This window comes from Canis aureus, chromosome 1, assembly GCF_053574225.1.
Source record: "Canis aureus isolate CA01 chromosome 1, VMU_Caureus_v.1.0, whole genome shotgun sequence".
Lineage (NCBI taxonomy): Eukaryota > Metazoa > Chordata > Mammalia > Carnivora > Canidae > Canis > Canis aureus.
This window is the reverse complement of record NC_135611.1, coordinates 113291556-113307869: the sequence shown is the minus strand read 5'-3', so window position 1 is coordinate 113307869 and position 16314 is coordinate 113291556. Positions and strand designations below refer to the sequence as shown.

The 16314-nt window shown below is 55.5% G+C and overlaps 1 protein-coding gene across 2 annotated transcripts; it reads right to left on the bottom strand.

Moving 5' to 3' along the window:
• Nucleotides 1-399: 399 nt before the first annotated feature.
• TGFB1 (transforming growth factor beta 1) lies at nt 400-16157 on the bottom strand. 2 transcript variants are annotated; one of them, XM_077850666.1, is made up of 7 exons: nt 14951-16157; nt 11765-11925; nt 9977-10094; nt 8243-8320; nt 7908-8058; nt 1958-2111; nt 400-1486 (listed from the first exon to the last, which is right to left on the bottom strand). In XM_077850666.1, exons 1-7 carry the CDS (start codon nt 15303-15305, stop codon nt 1328-1330), a joined length of 1176 nt encoding a protein of 391 aa, XP_077706792.1. In that variant the 5' UTR covers nt 15306-16157; the 3' UTR covers nt 400-1327. The 2 variants fall into 2 exon arrangements, with proteins under 2 accessions (XP_077706792.1, XP_077706800.1); XM_077850674.1 differs by having other exon boundaries at nt 7908-8055; nt 14951-16150.
• Nucleotides 16158-16314: the final 157 nt, after the last annotated feature.

Here is a 16314-nt window from a genome sequence, read left to right as displayed (position 1 = left end):
TCATTCAGTGGAGGGACCCTCTGAACCCCGAAGTCAAATCACACTCCTCTTCTGTTCCAAACCTGATGTAGCACCCATCTCCCTTGAAGTACAAGTTCTCACAGGCCCCCAGAGGCCTGATGTGGACCGGGAAGCAGTCCCAGTGCAGGGGTTGCAGGCCTAGATCCTCAACTCAAGCTGTTTCGGTTCGAATCCTACCTCTGCCACGTGCCAGCTGTATGACCTTAAAAAGTAGCAAACCTCTCTGTGCCTCAGTAGTCCCATCTGTAAAGTGAGCAGCAAAGGGTCTCTGTAGCAAGAGCTGGCAATTTTTTTCTGTAAAGGGCTAGATAATAACTATTTGTGACTGCATACAGTTTCTACTCAGCCCTAAGTGATGTACAAAGGAATGGGCATGGCTGTGCTCCAATAAAACTTTATTTACAGACATAGGCAGCAGGCCAGAATTGGCCTGCAGGTAGTAATTTGCCAACCCCTGCTCTGCTGGGCTGTGGGAAGAATAGGGGAGCTCCTACACCCGTACCTGGCAGGGGGACTATTATCACTCTCTGCCCCTTGATCATTTATCAACTGACTCAGCACCCAACACCCTTCCCCTTGTCCCTCCCCTCCAACCACATTGGCCTTTCCTCCTAGTGTTGCTCACTCCAACTTCATCCTCATGGCCAAGCTCTGCCTAGGTCTTCCTACCAAGAACACACTCCCTCAGGGCTCCCCCCAGACTGCCTTTTTGACTTCCTTCAAGTCCCAAATGCTTACCTCCTCCAAGGAGTTCTCCCTCCTCCTCTCAGTCTATCCTGCTTTCCTGTCTTAGTGTCGCTTTCCATATCTACTTCCCAGAAAGTAGGTTCCAGGTGGGCAGGACCTATTCCCTTAATCTCTCTGGGCTCTGGCTTCCTCACCTTTACACTGAATGTTATCTCACATAACACAGCATCTCAGAGCTTTGTTACTGTGATCAATGTGTTAATCAATTTAAAACATTTGGAACCGAGCACTAAGTGCTCAATAAATAAATCTAGCGTCCACCGGGGAGTACTTGGAGCTTAGCGAGTGCTCCGCAGGTGTCGGTGGGAGGAAATGAATGAGAGCTACACGAGGGGGCAGATGGAGCGGGAAGCCGGGAACGTCGGGAATGTCGGGAGGGGGACCCAGTCAGGGACCCAACGACACACAGAGACCCCAGTCCTCTCTCCACCTTTAATGGACCCCGGGGATGGGGGGGGGGGATGCCTGGGGCGCGGTGTCCTTAAATACAGCCCGGCGCAGCGGGCGGGGGCGGGGCCGGGCCTGCCGGTGGGCGGGGCCTGCCGGACGGGGCGGGGCCTCAGCTGCACTTGCAGGAGCGCACGATCATGTTCGACAGCTGCTCCACCTTGGGCTTGCGGCCCACGTAGTACACGATGGGCAGTGGCTCCAGCGCCTGCGGCACGCAGCACGGCGCCGCCGACGCGCCCGGGTTGTGCTGGTTGTACAGGGCCAGGACCTGCGGGCGGGGTCAGGGCCGGGGGTCGTGGGCGGGATGTCCCCACCCGCCCCCTGCCGGTCAACAGCCCCCCGCCCCCCGCCCTCCCTCCGTCTCATCTCGGTCGGATGGGCGTTCAGTCTCGGCCTCTCCGCATTTGCCGCTCCTGCCCGGTCTTCGGTCTCTGCATGGCGGGCGGTCTGTGGACTCCGGCCTCTTGCTCCCCTACCCTCTCCGGCTCCCTCTCCTTCCGTCCTCCCCGCCTCCCGCACGCGCCGCGTCACTCAGCCTCGGTGGAGACGAGGGTCTCCCCAGACATCCGTCTCCCGCTGCGCCCCGTCTCTACCTGCTCAGACCTTGTCTCCATCCCCTCAGATCGATTTCCCGGTCTCTCTCCACCTCTAAACTGCCCAGTTCCCCTCTGTCTTTACCTGTTCGTCTCCCTCCACTCCCTGGGTCCCTGCTTGCTCCCCAGCCCGTGGCCAGACGCACCTTGCTGTACTGCGTGTCCAGGCTCCAAATGTAGGGGCAGGGCCCCAGGCAGAAGTTAGCGTGGTAACCCTTGGGCTCATGGATCCACTTCCAGCCCAGATCCTTGCGGAAGTCAATGTAGAGCTGCCGGACGCAGCAGTTCTTCTCCGTGGAGCTGCAGGCGGGAGGGAGGAGCTGGGGTCAGGAGGGGCTGCTGCAAGGGCAGCCGCCCCCTACCCACCCCCGGGAGGACACCTCGGTTGCCCCTAGCACAGTCCCCATCTCGGTCTCCCCTGCACCGCCTGTGACAATGACAGCAATAACAGCAATAGCAACGATAAACACTAACACCGACAGCACTCAGGCTAGTCCAGCACCCCGCTAAGTGCACCATAGTAAACCTTATCTCACGCAAAGCTCAGAACAAGCCTGTAAGAAGCCAAAGGACTGTCCACATGCATGCACTGAGTTCGATGTGGGCAACAAATGTTTGTTGATCCCGTGTGCTTGGCTGGGATCTACTAGGGACTCAGTACAAATGAAACAGAAATCCCTGCCTTCTGGGGCCACATGCTAGGGCTTGTCATGTTGCTCCTCTGAACAGGGCTCAAACACCACTCAGGGCAAATGCCCAAGTCCTCACCAGGAACCACAAGGTGCTTCCTGGTCTGGCTGGCTGATCTCAACTCCCTCCCCACTTTCCCTGACTCCAGCCACACTAGCATCCTCCCTGTTCCTCAAACACAGCCCTGTCCCAGGACCTTTGCACTTGTTCTTCCCTCTTCCTGGCTTGTTATTCTGACAGATACCCACTCTGGCTTGGTTCTGCAGTTCATTTAAACATATGCTCAGATGTCTTTTACACAGGGAACCTCTCCTAGAACACTGGCTGACATGCAGCAGGCGCTCCATAAATATCCAAAATACCAATCCAAATGATCATGAATTCCACTCAGTATAATAATGGCATTTTAGTTATGGAAGAAAATTTGACAATGTCTGTATCTGAAGTAGGGCAAATCTTTTTTTTTTTTTTTTAAGATCTTATTTTTGGGGACACCTGGGTGGCTCAGTCCAGTTGAGCATCTGCCTTTGACTCAGGTTATTATCTCAGTGTCCTGGGATCGAGCCCTACATCGGGCTCCCTGATCAGTGGGGAGCCTGCTTCTCTCCCTCCCTCTGCTTCTCCCCACTGTGCTTTTTTTTTCAAATAAATAAAATCTTACTTTAAAAAGATATTTAATTTTTAAGTAATCTCTACACTCAAATGTGGGGCTTGAACTCACAACCCTCAGATCAAGAGCCGCATACTCTACTGACTAAGCCAGTCAGGCACCAAGTGGGACAAATCTTGATACCTGTTGAAGCTGGATGAGAATTCATGGGACTTCATTATACTATATCTTGGTTGCTTTTGTCTACATTTCAAATTTTCCATAATAGAAGAAAATTTTAACCAGAATGGAAAAATAGTCTCCAATATCTAGTTTTTTTCCTCTTCCTCTATTTTCCATTTTTTAAAAAAAGACTTTATTGACTTATTCATCAGAGACACAGAGGGAAGCAGAGACATAGACAGAGGGAGAAGCAGGCTCCTCACAGGAAGCCCAATGTGGGACTCTATCCCCAGACCAGGGTCACGCCCTGAGCCAAAGGCAGACAGTCAACCGCTGAGCCACCCAGGCATCCCCCTCTATTTTCCTTCTTAAAACTTATTGAAAAAAAAAAAAAAAACTTATTGCCACATGGGGCACCTGGGTGGCTCAGTCAGGAGAGCATGCAACTCTTGGTCCCTGGGTTGTGAGTTCAAGCCTCACATTGAGCTCAGAGATTTTTTTTTAATTTTTATTTATTTATGATAGGCACACAGTGAGAGAGAGAGAGGCAGAGACACAGGCAGAGGGAGAAGCAGGCTCCATGCACCGGGAGCCCGACGTGGGATTCGATCCGGGGTCTCCAGGATCGTGCCCTGGGCCAAAGGCAGGCGCTAAACTGTTGTGCCACCCAGGGATCCTGAGCTCAGAGATTAAAATATATTTTTTTAAATATCTATTTATATAATATATTTTATACAATATATGTGTGTGTTAGGTTTTTTAAAAACACGTTGGAGAATAGTGATGTATAACACTCTACTGTTCTGGACTCATAATCTCTGTCCCATGCTCAGAAGTTAAAGCCAATCCTATGCAGCTGGAGGCCCAGGCTCCTGCTTGTCTGGAAGGAACTGGGACCTTTTATGTGCTGGCTTCTGGGGCCATGGCTGAGCTGGGCAGGGACCGTGGCTAAAAAGCTTGATTCACGGGCAGCCGAGAATGCTTTATATTCCAGGTACATAATGTATGAAAGAAACACTATGCAAAGCTACAAGTGCAGTATGATCCAAATTCTGTTTTGCATAAAAGGACTGGAAGGAACTATATTCAAATGTTGACTTTTTATGTGTGGTGGTATGATGGGTAATACCTTTCTGTATTTTCCAAATTCTTTTTTTTTTAAGATTTTATTTATTTATTCATGAGAGACAGAGACAGAGAGAGAGAAGCAGAGACACAGGTAGAGGGAGAAGCAGGCTCCATGCAGGGGGCCCGATGTGGGACTCAATCCCAGGACTCCAGGATCATGCCCTCAGCTCAACTGCTGAGCCACCCAGATGTCCCTGTATTTTCCAAATTCTTAACAGTGGGTATGTGTTACTTTTAAAATGGAAGGAAGGAAGGAAGGAAGGAAGGAAGGAAGGAAGGAAGGAAGGAAGGAAGGAAGGAAGGAAGGGAGGAAAGGGGAGGGGAGGGAAGGAGAGAGGAAAAAACATACAGTGCCCTCTCCACATCCACACTACTAAAGGACTCTACAATTTGGGCAAAATAAAAAATATATGGCTATGTATAAGTGTTTCAAACAGACACTATCTCTGGAAGGAGACACGAAGCCAAGAAAACTGGCTGCCTCCTCTTCAGAGAGGGGTGGGTGTCAGAGCTGGAGGGTCTCTGAGAATCCTTTCTAGATTTGGTCCACATTCACCTATTTACCCTTTCAAAAATTAATCAACAGAGAATGAATTATCTCCAAACCCTAAGAGGCAGGCCTTATTATTATTCCCATTTGAAGGGTGAAGAAACTGAGCCCTGAAGGAGGGAGTGCTGCCTGCCCACACACAGCGGGTAAGTGGAGATTGGGGCTGGGTTCCCACCCAGGAGCCTGAGCATGGCCATGTCAGCTCAAGCAGAGCGGGAAGAGGTGATGATACAGCATTTCCTGGGGCAAGACAAGGCCTCTGCAAAAGCCACAGAACCCTGAGAAGGGAGCCAGGAAACCAAGATCCCTATGAGCTCAGCCTGGTCCCCCCCCCTCCCCGGTCTGTTTGAGCCTCAGTTTCCCCATCTGTCCAGAGACACAGGGGATGTTAGGTCAAGTGAGGTGCTGTTAAGGGCCAAGGAGGTTATCAGGGAGTCCATGTTTGGGTTCAGCAAGGATCCTGAGCTCCTGGGGCTCCTGGGTGGCTCAGTGGTTGAGCATCTGCCTTTGGCTCAGGTCATGATCCCTGACGGAGGGATCAAGTCCCACATCAGGCTCCCGGCAAGGAGCCTGCTTCTCCCTCTGCCTGTGTCTCTGTCTCTCTCTCTGTGTCTCTCATGAAGAAATAAATAAAATCTTTAAAAAAGGGGGGGGAGATCCTGAGCTCCCAAAACCATAGGCACATATGTGTGCATTTATAGACCTATTTTTGGTGAAATTTCCTGGCTTTCAGTTTCTCAAGGGGGTCCTAAACTCAAAAAAGGTAAAGAACCCTCATCCAGAATAATCTTTCACTTCTGGCTCAACTCCAGCTGCTGGGGGTGTTCTGAGGTCCTGAGATTTGAATAGTCTGTGACTCTTATCACCCACCTGGGACATTCTCCATGTGGGGTCCCCACAGCAGCAGATGTACCACCTGCAAACTTGTGCAAAATGCAAATTCCCTGGCCCCACCCCCAACCTAATGAACCAGAAACTGGGGGTGGGCTTGGGCTGGGGGACAGTAGGCCATACTTAACAAGTCTGCAGGTGACTCTGAGGCGCTGGGTAACCCATTTGTTCAGGGCAAGTCTGAGGCCTCTTGCAAAGCTTCTAAGTACAGTGGGGTGGCCATGCTCAACATGGAGCTTGAACTCACAACTCTGAGATCAAGAGTCACACGCTCTACTGACTGGGCCAGCCAGCCCCCGCCCCCACCCCACCCCCGGCTTGAGAAGCTCTTGCAGAGCCTTTCTGCCATCAAGTCAGGGCTGGATAGGTAAAAGAAACCCACTTGGGGACCCAGGACAGGCTTAAGGGCGTCACATTGTCCTTGGGTGCCGGGGAAGTGTTCAGGGAGGCTAGTTGCCACAATCTCACATCACGGCCAAATTCACTGCATCTCTGCCCCTCCCACCATCTCCTCTCCTGCTGGATGATTTCAAAGTACAGACCATCTACCATGTCATATCATCCATAAATATTTCCCCACACATCTCCAAAAAAAATCAGGAATCTTTTCAAACATAACCACAATACCACATAAAAAAGAATTCCCCAATTATTCCTTGATATCATCAAACATATAGAGTTCATAGTTCCCCAACTATCTTGCAAACATTTTTTTTTGTTTTCATTCGCCTGCAGAAATAAAGATCCAAATAAGGTCTACAATTGGTTGATGTATCTATTCAGATCCCTTTAGAAATCTACAGAACTGTCTACTTCACCCCCCCGACACCTAGCTTTGCATTGCATTTGCTGAAGAAAGTGGGTCAGGTTTCCCACAATCTAACCATTGCTGACTGCAAGCACATGGTGTTGTTTAACATGTTCCTCGGTCCCTGCGTCTCTGGAAAATTGGTAGTTGGATCTACTGCCTTGATCAGCTGCAGGTTCAATTTTTTGGTCCAATTTCCTAGGTGACACCATGACCCTACCTAAGGAGGCTCACTGGCTGGCTGCCTCCCTTTGTTAGATTTATTAATGTCACTAGCGCTGAAGACCTCAATCCGTGCATTCATTCACAGGGTTGCGGGTCTGAAGGCTGGGGCTGAGCCTGGGAGCAGAACTGACTTTCCAACAGGAGAACAGCATATAAGAAAGCCCAGAGGTACCATCACAATATTAGCCAGGGGAGGGACAAGGTCAGGTTATCATTCTAATTCTGCAACACCTGAATCTGAATTTCCACATTTTAAGGAAGCCAATTTCTCAACTTTCTTAGATTGCAATATTCCAGCATCTTAGGGTTCTAACCCTCCAGCAGCATTTCCAACTTGCTGGGATTGCCACATTCCCACTCTAGGATCTTGCCATTTAGAATTCCAACATTACAATATTGCATATACCAGCGTTCCATAATCCTGAGCCCATCACTCAAGAGGTCCAAGCTGCCACCTCCTTAGATCCCAGCCTTCTGAGATTCTAACATTCCAACACTGAGCCCCAACCCTCTAGGATCCCAATACTCTGGCTTTCTCCAACCCCAACATTTGTGGATGCTAGTATTTCAACATAGGCTTCCACCATTCTGAGCCCAATAGTCAAAGACTCCAATCTGCCAATGAATGGCACAGGACTCCAACATGTGTGATCTTCTAATTCTGAATCCCCAAATTCTAGGAGTCCCCAACATTCTGTGAGTCCAATGTTCTCAGGTTTCAGTCAGTAATGCTGAATCCTAGTGCCCTACAGTCCCAACATTCTAGAACGCCAACCTCCCCCCCTCGGAACTCCCACATGCTCCTTGTCCCTCGTTCCAACTGTCTGATTCCAACACACCGGCGAGAAAGCAAGCTGATCTCAACACTAGGGCCCCCCAGAGCACACACCATCCCACCATTCTAGAACTCGGGCCTTGTCCTCTGAGCCTTCCAGGCTGGAAGAGATGCCACCCCACACATAGCACCAGCCAGGTGCCCTATGTGGCACACCTGGTCAGCCTAGGAGGCCGGGTCGAAGGCAGAAAGGTCACCTGAAGCAGTAGTTGGTGTCCAGGGCCCGGCGCTGCCGGGAGCTGTGCAGGTGCTGGGCCCTCTCCAGTGGGGTGGCCATGAGGAGCAGGAAGGGTCGGTTCATGCCATGAATGGTGGCCAGGTCACCTCGGCGGCTGGAACTGAACCCTGCTTTGGTTTGGAGTTGGGGGTGTGTGGGGGAGACAGACACACACTCTCAGATGGATGAATAGGGACAGGGGCAGCGGGAGGAAGACTCTCTCTCTCTCTCTCTCTTACACACACACACACACACACACACACACACACACACACACACGCTGGCATGGGTCTGGGCCAGGGAGATGGGCCTCACCGTTAATGTCTACTTGCAGTGTGTTATCTTTGCTGTCACAGGAACAGTGGGCACTGAGGCGAAAGCCCTCGACTTCCCCTGTGGGAGTGGGGAGGGGGAAGCCAGTATGAGGTGTGGCTCACCCCGATGCTGCAGGGGGCGGGGAGCAGCCCTAGGCGCAGGTGTGGGGTGGGGTCAGGGCTCCTGCCTGCCTCTTCCCCCACCCCCGCCTGCCCCCTCCCTGCACCCTCTTAAGAGTTCCAGTTCTTGGCCTTGCTTCCTCCTCCTCCTCCCACTCCTCCTCCTCCCCTCCTCCTCTTCCTCCTCCTCTGGGTCTTAGCTCAGAGGTCACCTCCTCCAAGAGGCCCTCCAGGACATAGGCCCCACCCCCACAGTGGCACCACTTTATTTTCTCCATAGTACTTACCCTCTCTGACACTGGCATCTGCCTATTTATTTTCCCTCACTGTTCTCAGTGGAAAGCAGGACACCTGGGGGCAGGGATTCCTGTTTTCTTGCTCCCCGCTGGGCCTAGCCCACAGTCATAAAAACAAACATCTACTGCAAGGCCCTGTTCCAGACACTCTGCGAGCATTATCTCCTTAAATCTTCACCAAAGCTCCCCATTTTACAGACACAGAAGCCAAGGCCCACAGAGGGGAGATGACTCGCCCCAAGTGGGAAAAAGAGATAGGGCTGGGATGCAAACCAACAGGGCAGCTGTGGGAGAAGTTTCTTGAACGAATGAGTGAGTGATTTCCTAAGCTCCTACTAGGTGCTGGGCTCTGTCCTTGGTACTACTGTAGCCTCAGCAGTGATCAAGACCAGCCCTTGTCCAGCGGCCCAGGACACTCCTCCCAGCTCCCACCTGCTCCTGAACCCCCTACTCTCAACACCTGGCCGAACCACCACTAACCCCACAAGTCTCAACACTATCCCCTTCCTCCAGGAAGCCCTCCCAGACCCCCTCGGATGGGTCCAGGCGCCTGCTCCTGACCCCCACTGCACTCAGGGCCTCCCCACCCTGACACTGCTCCTTCAGGTCATTGCTGCCACCTCAGGCTTTGCTAAGACTGTCTAGGTGTCTGAAAGTGACTGTGGGTCCCCGGAGGGCAGGACCTAGAAGTGGTCTTCATTACCACTGTACCCCCAGCATCACCCCACACAGGGCCAGTCTCAGAGCAGGGACCTACTGGCACTTGTTGAGGGGAGGCATGAAAAGAGGGAGATTAGGAAAGGTGATGTGGGTGCTGTGGGCTCAGACAGTCCTCTCACAGACACATCAGATGTGTCAGGCTCTCCCTGGACTCAGGTTCTGCCTCGAACGCTCCTGCCCCCCTTGTTTTCTGGGCCGGTTCCATTTATCCCTCAAATATTAGCTCCAATGTCCCATCCTCCAGGAAGCCCTCCTGACCTAAGGCTGGGTTAGGCAACTCCCTTGGGCTCCCCTTCCCAGCCCTACTCAGTTTTCAGGTCTTTCCCTATTTCCCCCACCCCAACAGTGGACCAAGAGCTCCATGAGGTTAAGGCTGGGATTATTTGGGTCACTGCTGGATCTCCGGCATCACACAGCACAGGGCAGGTGCTCAGGAAATGCAAAAAGCGTTCATCGCTCAAGTGCGAGGGTTTGGGAGGAAGGCTCTTGGCTCTTTGGCACCAACATGGGGTGGCAGCTGCTAGGCAGGGCGGCCCCCAGACAAAGAAGGGGATTGATCCCATTTTAAAACAGGGGTGGTGCAAAGAAGTGGTCCTCACCTCCATGGCTCAGCCACTGCCTCACGACTCCAGTGACATCAAAGGACAGCCATTCTGGCGTGTCGCTGGGCGCCAGCAGCCGGTTGCTGAGGTAGCGCCAGGAATCATTGCTATATTTCTGGGGGATGATAAATTGGGGCAGGGGGAGACAGTGAGTAGATGCTGCTCCACACCCCCAAATACACTGACTGTACCCTTACTCATTCTGCTCCACCAGACAGGCCTCCAGAGAATCCCACAGACAGTCCCCCCTAGACATCCGTGCTTGTGGAGCCCCTTTAGGAACCACCCACCCCCAGAGCGGCCCTGCGAGGAGAGAGACCCCCAGGGCCAGGGAGCCAAAGCACCTGGACAGCCCAGCCTCTGCCCTGAGCCCCTGTGGCGCCCTCCCCAGGCCTGAGTCCTCTCACTGGTGAAATACCAGGCCCCTTTTGGCTTGGACAGCCTACCACGCTAAGATCGTCCTTGTACATCCTGAGGTCCACTGAGCATACAACTCTGCAAATTTAGGGGTGCCTGGGGGGGCTCAGTCAGTTAAGCATCTGCCTTTTTTTTAAATTTTTATGTATTTATGATAGTCACACACAGAGAGAGAGAGAGAGAGAGAGGCAGAGACATAGGCAGAGGGAGAAGCAGGCTCCATGCACCGGGAGCCCGACGTGGGATTCGATCCCGGGTCTCCAGGATCGTGCCCTGGGCCAAAGGCAGGCGCTAAACTGCTGCGCCACCCAGGAATCCCCCAAGCGTTTGCCTTCTGCTCAGGTCATGTTCCCAGGGTCCTGGGATCAGGTTCCACATCAGGCTCCCTGCTCAGTGGGGAGTCTGCTTCCCCCTCTCATCTCCACCTGTGCTCTCTCTCGAATAAATAAATAAAATCTTAAAAAAAAAAAAGAAAGAAAGAAAGAAAGAAAGAAAGAAAGAAAGAAAGAAAGAAAGAAAGAGAAATGTTCTGCAAATCTGATGCCCTGACTTCTGAAACTCTAACTTTCTAGGGGCTATATATTAGAAACCATTCTGGATCTTCAGGACTCCGTGGTAGCACCCCAAGAATTATACATTCAATAGGCCTGAGAAGTTCTAGGATGTTCTCCACACCCAGCACTCGGACATGCCCCAAAATACAGATGCTGCAGATGCCTGACACCCACATGCAATAACCCTCTGGGGCCAGGCACATCACTCCAGGCACTGGCTGCATAGAGCGGAGTTCTCTAGACTCCAAGAAGTTAACAACAGACAAAATTCCTTTGTTGTAAGAGCCAACCACCCACCTAAACCTAACGTTCCATACGACGTGGATTCTAGGTCTCATAACCTTCTAGAGACTCCAGCCCTTCCAGACACCCCCATCTTCCTGGAGACTCTAAACCTTCTAGAACAGAACTATCCAAAGGAACTTTCTCTGATGATGGAAATGTTCTTTATCTGTGGCATCCAAAATAGCAGCCACTAACCACATGTGACTACAGAGTACTTGAAATATGGCCAGTGAGACTGACAAATTGAATTTTTTCTTTTAATTTTAGTCAACTTAAATGGCCATGTGTGGCTAGTGGCTCCCCTATTGGACAGAACGGTTTGGGAGCCTCTAACCTTTCAAGATTCCAGCCTTCTAAGTGTTTCACACCCTAGGGGGCTAGGAGTCTGAAAGTTTCAAAGAGCCCTACGATTCCATGGTGTGCACACCTCTATTCTCCAGGGTCTATGTGGACCCTGGAACCCACGAGCCATCCTGCCGCCCACCTTGACCCAGTGCGCATGGCCCACCTCCAGGGCCTGGGCCCCCACCTGGTACAGCTCCACATGCTGCTCCGCTTTTAACTTGAGCCTCAGCAGGCGCAACTCTGCCCGGGAGAGCAAGACGGGCTCAGGCACTGCTTCTCGGAGCTCTGATGTGTTGAAGAGCATATATATGCTGTGCGGACTTTTCTTGACTTTCTCATAGATTTCTAGGCAGGACGAGCAAAGAGGATGGATGTCAAGGGTTGGGCAAGGGCAGGCAGCTGGCACACCCCAAGTCTAGGAACATGAGCTCCAGGGCTGACAACCCTCAGTTAGAACCTGTTTCTGACTCTTAAGCTGTGTGATCTTGGGCAAATGACTCCCCCTCTCTGGATTTGTCTCCTCTATAAAACAGGATCCTAACCATCCTTCTCTCCCATCATCTGTAGAGTATCCACGCATCCACTTGGCACATGGCAGTGGGGGGCTGCTGTGTTTGCTCAGTCCCCCTCCCCCCAGCACTTGGAGCCTCAGATGCAAATTCAAGTGGTACAGGATCAAGGGCATTTGGATCAGACCTTGCTTGCCTCTGCTGCCTTCCAGCTCTGTGACTTTGAGCAAGTCACATTCCTTCCCAGAGCCTCACTTCCCTGCTATTTTTTGGGAACAGGCAACCACATCAAGCTCCCTAACTTCCAGCAGGCTCTTCTAACTGAAGCGCCGTGTAGCTTTGGGCAAGTGAATTCTACTCTCTGAGCCCAAGCCTCATCTGTAAAACGAGGACCGACCACAGGGTTATAGTGTGACATAGGTGAGATGACACAGATAAAGCATGTAGCAGAGCCTACACATGGGGGTGGTGCGCGCTCATGTGTGTGTTAAAAAGTGCTCACCACTTGCCAGGTGCAATTCATAACTTTCCAAGCGTTAAGACATTTAAACTTCACAACCGCCTTAAGAGAAAAAGATGGTCATTATACCCATTTTATAGATTGGCAAATAGGTCATTTGCCCCACGGTGACATAGGTAGGGAGCTACAGAGCTGGGATTCAAACTCAGGCAGTCTGGTCCCAAAGACTGTGCTCTTAACCCCTAGGCTCTGCTGCCTCCCTGCTATTGTGCCATTATTATTACTATTATTATTATTATGAAATCCTTCTTCCCTTCTCTTCCTCCATCAGCTGGTTAGACAAGTCAAAGTTCATTCTAGGTAGGAATGGCTTCAGGGGCAGGGGGATGGAGAAAATTAGGAAGAGTGCTTTCTAGTCTAGGAAAAGTTAGGGATGAGCCCGCAAGCCATGACCTTCCACTACTGGGGAACATGCTTTAGGCCTCTACAGTTGGGGTACAGAAATGGTGGAGACAGGATCTGAGGAGAGAGGGGATGGAAACCCCTCCCATGGGCTCCTGCCCCTACTCCTCCCTAACTCTAGCCAGGCTAGCCCAGCCCCCACAAAGCAGCCCTATCTCGACCCAGGCCTTATTCAGCAAACCCCAAAGGAAGGGTGGCTCAGGGGCGTGGAAGGAGGGGGGGGGGCAGAGAGGGAGGGGGAGAGAAAGGAGGGGCAGGACCCGTGAGAAGGAGGGATGGAGACCCGAGGAGCAGGGCGGAGGAGAGAGAGCGAGACAGAGGGAGGAGACAGCACCGGGGAGAGCGTGCAGGGAGATGCAGGAGAGAGGAAAGGCAGAGATGGGGCAGGCACACGCGGGAGAGACACGGGGTTTGGGGGCCAGATGGAGGCAGCCTGGGAGGGGAGGCGAGGATGGAAGGTGTCAGCGTTAAAGAAAGGTGAAGCGACCACGGAAGAGGTGAGGCCGAGCTGTGGGTGGGGAGGGGCGTCATCTGGTTGGAGCTGCCACCCAGGCGTAGGGGGACCCACAGGTGCACCACTCAAGACAGAGTGTGCGAACAGGGGCACCCCACCCCACCAAATCTCCACGCCACGCGGGCCACCTGGGTCCCCGCGTGGGCGCCGGGGGGGCGGGCCCAGCGGCAGCCCCGCCCCGCGCAGGGGTGAAGAGGGCGGGAGGCGCCGCCGCCGCGAGGGCGGGGACGCGACCTGCCCCGTCTCGCCCCAGGCTCCGCGCGCGATCCCCGCCCCCCGGGCACGGGAAGGAAAGGGAAGGGAGGACGAGGCGGCCGGACGCTGGGGTTTCCCCGGCCTCCCGGAGAGGAACTGGGAATCTGGGGTCCAGGCTCTCCCCGTTCAGCCGTGCGGGGTCCTCCTCCCCCCGCCTTCCGGGAGGGCAGGCTCCACCCTCCGCGCGTGGCACCCACGTGGGGCTCCCTCACCCCGACCCAGTCGGTTTTCTCACCCCGATCTTGCAGAGTCGCACCCACCCACTTCTCCCCCGAGGGCTCGAGTCCTCACTCAGCCCACTTCCTCCCCTCCCGCGGCGTGGGGGCTCGCTGCTCCCGGCACGGCGCTATTTATGTCTCCTTGCACCCCCTCCCCGCCCCCCTTTCCCCAGCTTGTCTCCCTCTCTCTAAACCCCTTCCCACCGCCCAAGTGTCCTGGGGGCTCGCTCGGCTCACGTCCCTATGCCAAATACTCGGGGCACCTGGCGCGCATCCCGGGGGGCTCCGCTGCCCCCCCGCTGGGACCTCCCCCCACCCCACGACCTCGGGCCCCCTTCTTCCCCGCACTCAGCAGCCCCCTCGCCGCGTCTCTGTGGGCCCTCCCCAGCCCCGCGTGTTCCCCGCGCCCGCTGCGAGTGGGGCCGCTCTTCACTTCCCCGGCACCTCGGGGCTTCGCTTCACCTAGTTTTTCTGTCCTTGAATTTTCTCGCCTCGTGACCCCTGGGCCCTGGGTCAGCTTTCCCCTCCTGGCTCTCCTTTCCTTTCTCAAATGCTGGGGACTTCGCTTCTCCCGAAGCGGGCTCCCTCTCTGCAGCCCTCACCCCAGGACCCCCACCCTCTAGTGCCCGGTGGCGAGGGAAGCCCTTCTATCCTTCCACACCCCCCCAAACTGCTTCTCTCCCTCTAGGGGGCTGCCCCACGGGCCCGCGTGTTCTCACGGCCCTCTAGGAGCGGTCCACTAAGCCCCTATCTCCTCCTCTCCGGGCCAGATACCCGGGGGTTAGGGAGCTCAGTCCTGTCCTCTTTGAGACCCCCTCCCGCGTTCCCGGCAACCCCGGGGGTCCTCTTCCTCTAGCCGGTTTCCTCTGCCAGTAATTTCCTCCCCGTGACCCCTGCGCTGCGGCGCCCCCTGGGGGCTCCCCTCCAGGGTCCCCGGCCCCTCTGAGCTCACTGTTGGTGTTTTCCACCATTAGCACGCGGGTGACCTCCTTGGCGTAGTAGTCCGCCTCGGGCTCGGGCTCCGGCTCGGCGCTCTCCCCCGCCACCCGGTCGCGGGTGCTGTTGTAGAGGGCCAGCACGGCCTCGGGCAGCGGCCCGGGCGGCACCTCCCCCTGGCTCGGGGGGCTGGCGAGCCGCAGCTTGGACAGGATCTGGCCGCGGATGGCCTCGATGCGCTTCCGCTTCACCAGTTCCATGTCGATGGTCTTGCAGGTGGACAGTCCGGCGGCCGGCCGGCCAGGCGTCAGCACTAGTAGCCGCAGCAGCGGCAGCAGCAGCGGCAGCAGCCGCAGCCCGGAGGGCGGCATGGGGGAGGCGGCGCCCCCGGCACTGCCGAGAGCGCGAGCGGGGCTGGGGAGGGAAAAGGGAGGCCCCGCCCCTACAGGGGCTGGGGGGTCTCCCGAAGAAAGGTAGGAGGGTCGGGGTTGGGGGTGGGGTAGTTGAAGCCCTCAGCGAGAACGGAGCGGAGGTGGAGGGGAGGCTCTGATGGGCGGTTTCTCGGTATCCCAAGGAAAAAACCGAGATGGGCGAGATCTGGTACCAGAGGTGGGTGGTCCTGAGCAGGGGGGTTGAGGCAGGTCCGAGAGAGGTCCCGTCTCCCGGATCCCGGAGAAGGGTCCTTGGATGCGCGGGGGCTCAGGAGAGAGGCTGGGGGTGGGGGAGCGGCGTGCAGGGGGGTGCGCCCGAGGTCTGGGGTCAAGTCTTCGCGGGAGTCCGGGTTGGCGGCTCCTGAGGGCTGGTCCGGAATGGGGGCGCCGGGGGGGGCGCCGTGGAGGGGGCAGGGAGGGAGCAAGCGTCCGAGGCGGCGGTGGGGGCGGTCTGGGGTCCCCAAGTCCTGCCTCCTGGCGGGGCAGCGCCGCGCCAATCGGTCCCCGCGCCTCCGGTTCCCAGCGGCAGCGGAAAAGTCTCAAAACTTTTTTTCCTCTTCTCCCAACCAGCTCGTCCCTCCTCCCGCTCCTCCTCCCCCTCCTCCCCGCAGTGGCGGCGGCGGCGGCGGGGGCGGCGGCGGCTCGTCTCAGACTCTGGGGCCTCGGGCTGCTCCGCGGCGGCTCCTTCCTCCGCTCCCGGCCGAGGCCGGCCCGCGGGCGGCTCCGAGCCGGGGGGTGCCCCGGAGGGGGCGTCCCCCCTGCCCCCGGCCGGGGGCCTCGCTGTCTGGCGGATCCGCGGCGGGAGGAGGGGGTGGGACGGCCCGGGGCGCGAAGGGCGGCGGCGGCGGCGGCGGGGACCGGCTGGGGCGGCGGGGGGTTTTGAAGCCGCCCCGGCCCCACCCAGGAAGCGCGCGGGGCGGGGGCGGCCCCCAGGGGGAGGACATGGGGG